The sequence below is a fragment of the Dermacentor variabilis genome, unplaced genomic scaffold (assembly GCF_050947875.1).
Source record: "Dermacentor variabilis isolate Ectoservices unplaced genomic scaffold, ASM5094787v1 scaffold_12, whole genome shotgun sequence".
In the NCBI taxonomy this organism is placed as follows: domain Eukaryota; kingdom Metazoa; phylum Arthropoda; class Arachnida; order Ixodida; family Ixodidae; genus Dermacentor; species Dermacentor variabilis.
The window spans coordinates 53,760,955-53,773,166 of record NW_027460280.1 but is presented as its reverse complement, the minus strand read 5'-3'; the positions used below and the strand labels follow the sequence as shown (position 1 = coordinate 53,773,166).

Genomic DNA, 12,212 nt, shown 5'->3' with positions numbered 1-12,212 from the left:
TGGTTCGATAGAGTTGCTACAATAGTTCCGATCTCAGCTTAGTAAGCTATGTCAAGACAATCCAGCAGCTGATTTGTTTGTTTATTCATGCACGACGCTGCGAGTAGGCTACGTTTTTCGTTGGTGCGACTGGTGTCAGCGGGGTAGTGTTTGCTTTGTGTATTGTGTCGAGGTTGCGGTGATACAACGCGGCATACGGAAACATAGCGTCAAGTGTCTAATAGCGCCGACAGTGCCTGCGCAGACTGCGCTGGAGCATGCCGGCAAGCGGGTGCCGGGAGACCTAGGATTTCTCGCCTTCCGATGTGCTCCCTACTGACGCCGAAAATGTTCTGCGGGGACCTGCGCAGCGGTTGCATTGCGATTACGAACATCGTCTCATTTGACAGTTTCACAGGTGCTGACATGCTGTACTGACCTGCGCAGAACTCGATGACGGCGAGATCATTCGTCAGGTTTCTGCTGCACCGCCGGACGATGACTTCAAGTCGGAAGATGACGCACCATGTGCTACACTGCCGTCACATGTGGAGCTAGTACAAGCAGTTACTGTGCTTTCAGCCGCCTATAGCGACCGTACGACCCTCTCCGAGATTCAGGTTTATCTGATTGCGCATAAACAGAACAGCGTGCAACGGCTCATTCACGATTTCTTCAAGCCTACTGCCGAGCCCGAATAAGTGCGTGGAAATAAAGGATTTCTTTTTTTTTTTTTTCTTAATCTGCTTTTTCGGACACCTGTTTATTCGGACATTTCCGCAGTCCCCGTGAGGTCCGAATAAATGGTCAGCGACTGTAATCCAGGTACAACCAAATTAGGAAGGCCCACTAAGCTTCAACAAAGACACTCCCTCACTAGAACAGGAATTGGCCTCCCTGGTGCTTTCGGCCGCTACTTCCCGAATGATTCCTACAATTAATCCATGGCCCTCAGTCCCCAGCAGCTGCGGAGCACCTGACCAAGGTGGCGGTCAGACCTGTGGTGCAGCAGAGGGTGCTAAGAATCTCTGGGTACAAACAGGCCACCAATGGAAACTGACCTTGTCAACCTTTAATTGCCGAACTCTGTCGAGTGGGGCTAGCTTAGCAGGACTCTTTGAGGAACTATCAGACATTGTTTGGGATATCATCGGCCTTAGTGAGCTTAGAAGAACTAATGAGGCTTATACATTGCCGAGTAATGGACATGTCCTCTGCTATAGAGGTCTCCCAGATAAGAAGCAGTAAGGGGTAGGATTATTAATCCATGAAGACACAGCGGGCAACATTGACAAATTCTACAGCATTAATGAGAGGGTAGCATAGTCGTAATCAAACTTAATAAGAGGTATAGATTAAAGGTAGTACAAACCTACGCTCCAATACCCACTCACGATGATGATGAGGTTGACCAGTTTTATGAAGATGTTGAATTAGTGATGAGAAAAGCGCAAACTCAGTATACTGTAGTAATGGGCGACTTCAATGCAAAAGCGGGGAAAAAGCAGGCTGGTGAACAAGCAACTTGGCATTGGCATTGAATTGGCAACTACAACGTTGATTCCAGGAATGCTAGAGGAGAGATGCTGGTAGAATTCGCTGAAAGGAATAAACTGAGAATAATGAACACCTTTTTCAGGAAGTGTAGCAACAGAAAGTGGACCTGGAAAAGCCCTAATGGTGAAAAAAGAAATGAAACTGATTTCATACTTTCTGCTAATCCCAGCATAGTGCAGGATGTAGAAGTGTCAGGTAGGGTAAAGTGCAGTGATCATAGTTAGTGAGGGCTAGGATTCAACTCAATTTGAAGAGAGCAAGAGTAGGTCAACCTAGAGGCAGTAAGGATAAAAGCAGACAAATTCAGGCTGGTACTTGCAAACAAATATGCAGCCTTAGAACAGAGAGGTGAAATGACATAGAGGTAATGAATGAAACCGTAACTAATCTGACTTCAGAGGTAGCAATTGAAGTTGGAGGCAAGGCACCAAGGCAACCAGCAGGCAAGCTCTCCCAAGTAACTAAGGACCTAATAAAGAAACGACAAAGAATGAAAGTGTCCACCTCAAGAGATCAGATAGTTTTCGTGGAACTGTCAAAACTGATCAAAAAGGGGAAAAAAGTGATATTCAAAACTATAACATGAGAAAGACTGAAGAAGCCGTAAAACATGGCCGCAGCCCGAGATCAGTGAGAAGAAAACTTGGCATAGGACAAACCAAGATGTATGCACTGAAAGAAAAGCAGGGTAATATCATCAGCAATCTCGAAGATATAGTAAAAGCAGCGGAAGAATTCTACATTGACCTGTACAGGACCCAGAGGAGTCAGGATACCTCAATTAGAAACAGCAATGAACAGGATACAGAAACTCCTCCTATAACTAGCGATGAGGTTAGAAGGGCCTTGCAAGACATGAAACGAGGAAAAGCAGCAGGAGAAGATGGAATAACAGTCGATTTAATCAAAGATGGAGGAGACATAATGCTTGAAAAACTGGCGGCTCTCTATACGAACTGTCTATCGACTTCCAAGGATCACAAAGAACTGGAAGAATGCAAACATTCTACTAATCCATAAAAAGGGAGATGTTAAGGAATTGAAAAATTATAGGTCCATTAGCCTACTCCCAGCATTATATAAGATATTCACCAAGACAATCACCAATACAATAATGGCAACACTGGACTTTAGTCAACCAAGGGAACAGGCAGGTTTCAGGAAGGGATACTCTACAATGGATCACATCCATGTCATTAATCAGGTAATCGAGAAAACCGCAGAGTACAATCAGCCTTTTTATATGGCTTTCATAGATTACGAAATGGCATTTGATACAGTAGAGATACCAGCAGTCATAGAGGCATTAAGTAATCGAGGAGTACAGGCCGCTTACGTAAATATCCTGGAAAATATCTGCAGAGATTCCACAGCTACCTTGATTCTCCACAAGAAAAGTAGGAAGATATCTATAAAGAAAGGTGTCAGACAAGGAAGCACAATCTCTCCTGCGTGCTTGGGAGAAGTATTCAAGCTATTAAACTGGGAAGGCTTAGAGTGAGGATCAATGGTGAACATCTCGGTAACCTTTGATTTGCAGATGACGTCTTGTTCAGCAACACTGGGGACGAGTTACAACAAATGATTGAGGACCTTAACAGAGAGAGTATAAGACTGGCGTTGAAAATTAATATTGCAGAAGACAAAGATAATGATCAATAGCTGGGCAAGAGAAAATGAGTTCAGGATCGCCAGTCAGTCTCTTGAGTCTGTAAAGGAGTATGTTTACCTAGGTCAATTAGAGAAAACCCTGATCATGAGAAGGAAATTCACAGAAGAATAAAAATGGATTGGAGTGCATACGGCAGACAGTCACCTCCTGACTGGAAGCTTACCATTATCATTGAAAAGTGTACAATCAGTGCATTTTACCGGTGCTGACATATGGGGCAGAAACTTGGAGACTGACAAAGAAGCTTGAGAGCAAGTTAAGGACCGCGCAAAGAACGACGGAACGAAGATTGCTAGGCATAACGTTAAGAGACAGAAAGAGAGCGGTTTGGATCAGAGAGCAAACGGGTATAGCCGATATTCTAATTGACATTAACAGAAAAAAATGGAGCTGGGCAGGTCATGTAATGCGCCGGTTAGATAACCGTTGGACCATTAGGGTTACAGAATGGGTACCAAGAGATGGGAAATGCAGTCGAGGATGGCAGAAGATAAGGTAGAGCGATGAAATTATGAAATTTGCGGACGCTAGTTGGAATCGGTTGGCGTAGGACAGGGGTTAATTGGAGATCGCAGGAAGAGGCCTTTGTCCTGCAGTGGACATTAAATAGGCTGATCAAGATGATGTAGATTGTAACGGTGCAGCTGAGAACTCAAGAGAGTGGTGCTGCTATGATCGGTAGCGATGCACATTTTTAAAATGTTGTAATAAGCTGCACGCTTTACAAGGAACACTTAATGTGTCACTCAATGGTCATAATGACCTACCCTAATGATTCGGTATGCTTGTACAATATTGTCAAAATCATTTCAAGGTACTTTTATATGCCCCTTAATCTACGTACACGAACATGTTTATTTTAGGCTCCAAATGCATTTTGTGCGACTACCAATGTTGAGCAAAAAGCAGTGTGCACTCACGTTCCCGACTCGGCAGGCTTTTGAGAGCTCGCTGAAGAAGGGCTCTGCAAGCCTCAACTTGCCCACATTTCATGTAGAACAAGCCAAAGCTAAGCCAAACATCTGCATTCTGTTTGAACTTGTTCAGCATCTGCTTGTACAGCTGCTCTGCTTGCTGCAAACACAAGGGAACAACATGTAGTGAGCACCTGAAGCCGCTGATGTACTGTGATAATAAAGAAAACAGGTGCATTTAATATAAATACATAAAGATTCACCACTTTTCCCAGTGATAGGTGCATCAGCAAGTGCATTAGGCAATCCTTAGGCAATGCAGTAGAGAGAGAGAGAGTCGATAGACACCAAGAATAATTGCCACTGAGCTTCAATGAACTAAAATGGACAAATTTTAGTACAAGTATTTTATAGTGGAAACTACACAACGATTGCCCAAGGTGTGCCCATTTAGTAAAAACCATGAAATTGTGCCAGTTTCAAGATGTGTGTCCCCAAAATATGGTGCAAGAGCATGGGCGTTCCAAAACTTCCATATAACATACACCGTTGGTCAAAACTATGTGGAACATCAACTGTACAGCCAAAGCAGAAGGGTACAATGGTTTGGACTAATACAAAAAGACAAACAATACTGAAATCAGCAGCTATCCTGGACCTTTCTGAAAAGTGTTCAGACACTGTGCTAACATGAACCATTTTACATGAAACTGGTGCTAGTCTAACGATTTTTGCTTGAATTAAATTCTGGGGTTTTACGTGGCAAAACCACGATTTCATTATGAGGCATGCCGTAGCGGGGGACTACAGATTAATTTTCACCACCAGGGGATCTTTAACGCTCTCCCAATGCACGGAACACGGGTGTTTTTGCACTTCACCCCCATTGAAATGTGGCCGCAGCGGCCGGGATTTGATCCCGCGACCTTACGCTTAGAAACTCAACACTGTAGCCACTAAGCCACTGCGATGGGTGTTGCGATTTCTGCTATATAAACGTGATTTAATTATGCCTGGCTTCAATTACATGTGTTCTGCAGCAATATTTAATGAATAAAGCACAGTTACTGAACACAAAAATTTTCATGCAGGCAACATCCACCAGTTTTGCCAAGATATAAAATTGTGCCTATCTGGCACATACAATTCTTGAAAAATTTACTTGATAAAAAAAAAAGGGGGTACATTGTAAACAACTCGAGATGTACTGAACAAGTCAGCAAAGTTTAAAAATGCAGTAAGGCCCATCAGCATACCATATGAAGCTAATAAGGTATGCAGTGCACCATGCAAAAAAGGATAAACATTGCACAGAAAACTATGTTATGCAAGAATGCAAAAAGTGGCAGTGGAAAAGAAAGTGAGCTGGAGCTCTTCGCTGTCAATTATTCTGAACCTTTAACGGTCACATTAGACAAAAAATTATGAACTAGTTTCTTAGAGGGGAGAAATATTTTTTTTCTTTCCTAATTATCAACAAAAACATGAAGCTAGACTCCTATGGTGAGTTTTGGAGAACTAGATGGTTGAAGGATACTCTCTGCTCTAGTACTGACCTCCTGCTTGTTGCCTGCCACATAGATCTGTGCCAAGTGCATGTAGACCTTTAGTGGCTCATTGAACTGCAGTGCCTCCTTGAAGACAGTGTCAAGTGAATCCTGTGTGCCGTACAAGTGCTCCAGGTTGAGCAATGCTGTCCACACATTCAGTTTCTCTTGCTCCTCTCTGTATAAAGTGAAGTGCACACATTTAAGTGACAAGCACATTACTTAGTAGTGCAGGGCATTTTGCTACATTCAAGGACCTGAATTTCTGCCAATGGAACAGTCAAGGAACAGTGCAGCACTTACTGTACTTCATTTCAGAAGAATGTGTCTGAGAAGTGCAAGCTATGTGGCATGCTCTGCTGCTCGAGACAGCGCTTGTGACTGAGGGGACAATGCTCCGACATGAATGTACATGGGCCTTTGTGTGATGGCGCACCTGATTGGCTTACACAAACCATAGTGTCTACCCTAGCGTACTATTGGATCCAGAGGAGGGGCCCTGCGGGCCTCCCCTAAGATTGCTGGTGCCTCAGCAGTGACAGTACTAAGCATGCATCTGCCATAGTCAAGTCTTTTGAAGCAAATTTTGCTCTGAGCCTCCCACACTTCAAAGGGTGCCCAGCCAATGACTGCCTGTACTGCTTCATTCATCATTTTTCCACGCGCCCCCAGAGCAAGCCTTTTGACCAGCCGTCTGAATTATCTCCAGTTCCACCTGCACTTAGGATGTCAAGGAAAGCACCGAATTATTAAATGCAAGCTTGGGAACTATTAGGCCTTTCCGTACACCTTGTACTACTTTATATTTGCTCAGTGACAAAAGATGACACTGCCATTTGCACTGTGACAATGTTTTGGTAGGCCTTTCCAATCAATCTTTCTTTCTTTTGTTGGTCTTTACTCCCGCAACTTCACTTGATTAATGTGAGAGCATTGAAATGCCTTCTACTGATATTTCATCACTTATACTTCTTACTGAAAGGGCGAATCGGAAAGTCTGCTCCTATTTTTTTTTTAGCCAAGTTACAGCTGTAAATGCAAAGCCAAAATATCCATTCCCAGCAGTGGACCTTTCTGGACTGACCCAGCCTTATCTGGCCATAGCTCCATGGCACGAAACTGCTGTCAGTTGTTGAAGATGGCGGTTGTGCTTCACACGTCCACGGCGTACAAGCAACGAAGTGTGATTTGTTTTCTATGGAGCAACAGATGAATGCCCATCGAAATACACAGGAAAATGCAGCCCACGTATGGGGAAAGGTGTCTCGCTTTGAGAAGCGCAAGGTGCTGGTGTTGTGAGTTTGCAAAAGGTTGTGGAGACTTGCATGACAATGAGCGTTCGGGGAGGCCGCGTGCGTCGCTTACTGATGACATCACACAGGGGCATGTCAAGTTTAGCACTGCGACGAGACAAATGTCAGAACCGGTGTGGGGACTATGTGGAAAAATAGTGTGAGGTACGTAGAATAGTACATATATTTATAAAAAATGTATGTACCTTATTTTGGCTAATAACAAATAGGGGCAAAGACTTTCTGATTTGCCCTCGTACATCTGGTGCATGTGTATGTACTAAAGATGTCACATCATTTATTTATCACCACCATCTGCCACAAACACGTAACTGCAATGTGTACTCCATGTACCCGGAAAGCCAAGAATGCTTCTGTTGGACCAGACCACACAAATCTCAATGGGCAATCATAAAGTAAGCAGTGACTTGTTACTCAAAGTAAGTGGCAAGGAAGGGATTGATGTCTTGTTGGGAAGTGCTGGCACCTCGATTCTACCTGCACCACTCTCTCTTCCAAAGCAATTGTCAAAGTAATTGGAACGTTCAACGAGCTGCTTCATGTCCCCGCTTTTGTCAATGCCACTCCTCAGAGCTCAATTGCAGTTGCGGTGGCGACCTGGTGCTGATATGCAAAGTTTACGTTCATGATCTGCTAAGTTCCAATTCAGTTTCACAAAAAGGACATGTCTCTGCCACCGTAGTGCCAGTTCCTGCCCACAATTTCTATCAATATTTCTGGCCAGTTTGTGCAATCAGCACAAAGCTATACTCCATTTCATACATGGCAGGCAATGCTACAAATGCTAGAGAGACCTCTCGCACAGCTTGCATTTGTGACCAAAAATAAAGTATGTCCCAATGAAAGAAAAATACTACAAGGTATGGGTTACGTAATTACATGTAACATTGTCCCGTACGTCTATGCAGAAAAATATGAAGTATTTATTACATATGAGGCCTCGTACATCTGATCCCATTTACCGTGAATGAGCGAAGGGACATGTTTCTGCAACCAATGGCCACAGTACATCATTTGCACTTGACGAAAATATCGTACATCGCATACTCGAAGCACAAAGGTGCACAAATAACATGTAATTTGACATATCCCTACGTCCACAAGCTCTAGTAGTATTATTCTATACAAAGCAGTTACTCCGTAAAAAGTGTCACAGATCAAAAACAAGAGCAAAACGAAATGTATGTAGTAAGAGTATGACTGCACTACTTGCATAGCTTCTGCAGCATTGCCTGCTAAGTATGAAACAGTATAGGGAAGAGAATGGAGAAGGGGCATTGAGTTGCTGGTGTGCATGCACATTGAGCTTCAGTTGTACGCCATGACTTTTTGTGTTTCCATCTTTATTTATTAATTTTATTTATTTATTCATATTTCAAGGGTCATGGTGGAACATTATACAAGAGGGGTGGGCAATGGGTACTGCTTTTCTTGGTTAAAGGGACACTAAATAGAAACTCTTAATGCGTTATTTTAAAACTTCATTTTGATTAAATTCACAATAATAGGCTTGTTATTAAAAAAAATAAAGGTCAACATTTCATTTCTTGAATTTTACGCCGAACTACCAGAGCCAGTATGTCAGTGCGACGTCACGGATTTTAAAATATTTCGTTTCTTTCTTTTTTTTCTTTTGTGTTTTGGCCGGCACAGTAAGAGTTCACAAAACCAGCTAAGTTCAGTCCTTTGGCCCTTTAGGGTACAATGCAGTCCATCTTTAACAATAACAAATTAACTAGGCCTAAGCAGACTTGATCAGAATCTATGACGTCACGGCAAGCTATAGTGTGGGAACTTCCAAAGTGGTGTTGCTACCCATCTTTTATTTTTGCGCCTTTGCTGGCTCACCGGGCCTCTTCTCACAGTAAGAGGCTTTTTGGCAATGTAGAAGGGTAATTTATGAATACAGCTGAAATAAATTTTCTCTTTAGCGTTCTTTTAACATGTTAGATGATGACTCTCAGTGGCTGTTACAAGTTACGGCCTGTTAAAATGGTGATGCGAGCAGGAAGGTTGTTCCAGTCTTTTGCTGTGTGAACATCTTGAGGAGGCAGTGCAAGACGACGAAGAAAGGAAGAAACATACAAGATAGCGCTGTATGAAGGAAAAAAGATTTCTGGAAGGTCTTTGTATGGATTCATTCACGATATTTTGCATTTGGAGGGTTATGGTGAGATGCCCAGTGCAATGGTCTGATGAACACATTGCCTGGTGGCAAGGAACAATTTTCTTCACCCCTGTGCACAAGATGCAATAAGAGGGAGTAGAAAATGGGTGAAGAATATGGATTGTTTTTGTTGGGCCTCTGGGTTTACTGCCTGTGTGGTGGCAACACCCTGGAGAATGCTGATTAGATTCCACCTTGAAAACAGTTTTTTTTTTCTTCTTTGTTTCCTTTTCTGGGCAATGGAGTTTGTGCTCACAGGCTCTTGGGTTCACACAAGATCATGCTCACATTTCCCATCCCTCTAATGCAATCACATTAGAATGACAGCATTACCACAAAAGCTACAGCAGAAACTCCCTAGTGAGGCTTGTCAGATAGCACGTAAGCATTCTTTACAGTCGCTCACATATAGTAGTCACTATATATAGTCATAATCCTAAACCTCAGTAGTCATACGTAGTCATAAGGCATGCTCACATATATACCCCCATAGGACCCTATGTATACCTATAGAGTGCATTGTGTCACGCATTACAGACAGAGGGACAGACATATTTAAAAGGGAAGTTGTCCTAGGATACTCATGCATTAAAATGCAAGCTATAGATGTAAGCCATGTGAGGTGCAAGTGAGGCAGTAGTCCTAGCTGGAGAGGAATGGTGCTCTTCTCACAATGCAGCACCCATTACAGCTGTTCAGCATTGTCCTTTAAGCATGAGTCAACCAAAACCACACAGCACTGTTTGAAAGGAGGCCAGTCAAGACAAAATTAGCAGCATGAACTGTATCACACCAAAAGCACGCCTTTGCAGATTGATACTCAAAACTAGATGCTGTAATAACTGATGTTATAACAGACATTAAGAAATATTACCTGAAGTCAATGCATGTCAGTGCTCGTCTTGCTACAGCACGTGCTTTCTCAATTTCAGCTTGACGCAAATGGAAAGCCATGTATCGGAGCCATACTATAGAACTGTTGGGTGAAACCAGCACCAGACGATCAAAATCGTCAACAGTTTCAGGCTCACGGCTTGGGTCAACCAGCATGCGTTCCTTCTGCAATAAAATTCAGCAGTAATACACGCATTAGTGCCTGTGATATTCAAGTAGATCACTTGAGGAAAAGACTAGCCTTTGGACTTTGCTATTACATCTGGAGGGTAGTTCAGAGCAAAGATATTAAACTACACAAGTCAAAGAAAGATGTTCATGAAACAACTTAAATGCAAGAAAATAAAGTGAAGTTAGGTAGCACTTTGTGCTTCCAAAACATGCAATCAAGAATAAACTAGCAGGATACTGTAGCTCATATTTAAATGAAGCTTAAGAGCTACCTTGCGTAACTGTGCTTCAGCTTGCTCCCTCTCTTGACGAATATCCTTGTGGCTTTTTCTTGTATTGTCTTCATCACCATCATCCTCGTCACTGCTACCAACAGCTGGCCGCTCTTCCAGTAACCTTCCCAAGTCTGGTGTGGCTTCGACATCCCAACTGAATCCCTCATCCAGAGTGAGACGAGGGAGGGGGTCCCCAAGCTTGATTTTCTTTTCGCCACTGTCAAAGATTGCCTCCTCTGTGGATGAGGTAGAAAATTTCCTCTTGCGAGGCAATGTAGTCTTTGCCTGCACACGGTGGACTAGACCCAGGAATAGCCGTCTCTCTGAAGCCTGGATTCTTTTCACAACAACACTGACCAGCTCGCCGATCTTCATGCCCTTGTAGTTCCGTTGCAGTGGAGCTGGCAGCTTAGACATGGGTATCAGTCCCACTACTCCACAACCCACAGTGACAAAACATCCATGTTTGTTCACAGTCTTCACAAACCCTCGAAGCGTAGTGCCTGCACTGAGGTTGCTGAGTGCTACAATCTCCTTGTCTTCAACCTCTCTGCAATTCTCAGGATGTAGCCTACAACAAGTGCAAAAGGAACAAAAGAGAAAGGCAAAGTGAAGCAGCATCTGAAGAGGAAACACAAAATCACTAAAAAGGCTATCTTCATGCAGTGTGTAAATTTTTATTGCCTTACAACTTTGTCAAAGGCAAGCTGTGATCCCAATGAGCTCAAACATTTAATGACTTCTTGTTCAACTTTACATACCATTCTAAATAATGTCTACCACTAAAATATCACTAGACTGGGCTGGTGCTTGGGAAACCACATACATTTTTTCTTCTCTTTTAGATCACACTTTCATTAAAAACAGATGCAACAAATGTCCAGAAATTTAACACAAACCCCATTTCCCCCCTCTTTTTTTTTTTTTTTTGAGCACATTTACTATCCTTTCAGTTTTGAAGCATTACGTTTATTAGCATCTAAAACAGGGCTTAGCAAACATTAATGACATTCGGCAACACAGTCAACTTTTTGTAAAATGCCAAAAAACCCCCATATCTCTTCCTCCAACCCCATGCACACAATGAAGAAAAAGGTGCAAGGCATTTAAACAAATCCTCACAATCCTCAAAGCAACTAGGGTAGCCATGGTTCAATGTACAGATGTAGAAAAGGGAATACTGCATGTAGGAAGACATGGCGGAGGCCAATGAGGTCTGTCGTCATCCCTACATTTATTTGAAAGGTGAAAGTGAAGCAGCGGCTGAGGCCTCCAGCCTGGACAAATTGAGTGCGTGTTTTGGTTCAGATCCAGGCTGGTCACCATTCTGTTCACTGCTTTGCTTTCACCTTCACCCTTCCAATAAATGCAAGAATGATGGCAGGCCTCATCAGCCGCCATCACGTCTTCCTGCATGCAGATATTAGTTTAAAAAGGTACTTTCATTTTCCTTAAGTAGCGCCAGTCTGCACCTCTACTCTTACCTTAGCATTACCTCAGCTTCTAAATAAAATTACAGTAAAACCTTGTTAATTCGAACTTGGTTAATTCGAAATCCCGGATAATTCAAAGGTTTTCTGCAGTCCCGTATTTTCAAATGTAAATCTGACCGGATAATTCGAACCGGCAGCCTAGGCCAACCCGCTTAATTCGAAGATTTGGGGTGCTATGCTGCAATTCCCGATCCCCGTTTCACTGCAAAACTGATGAAACGACGGCCATT

The 12,212-nt window shown here is 42.9% G+C and overlaps 1 protein-coding gene across 1 annotated transcript in view; it reads right to left on the bottom strand.

Annotated features, from left to right (window-relative positions):
* Positions 1 to 12,212, bottom strand: part of Rrp5 (Ribosomal RNA Processing 5) — a 132,759-nt gene that overhangs the window by 6,761 nt on the left and 113,786 nt on the right. The window contains exons 28-31 of the mRNA XM_075677314.1: positions 10,487 to 11,060; positions 10,024 to 10,208; positions 5,679 to 5,847; positions 4,129 to 4,282 (exon numbers count right to left, since the gene is read on the bottom strand). Coding sequence (XP_075533429.1) covers positions 4,129 to 4,282; positions 5,679 to 5,847; positions 10,024 to 10,208; positions 10,487 to 11,060 — 1,082 coding nt within the window. The remainder of the gene's footprint in view (positions 1 to 4,128; positions 4,283 to 5,678; positions 5,848 to 10,023; positions 10,209 to 10,486; positions 11,061 to 12,212) is intronic.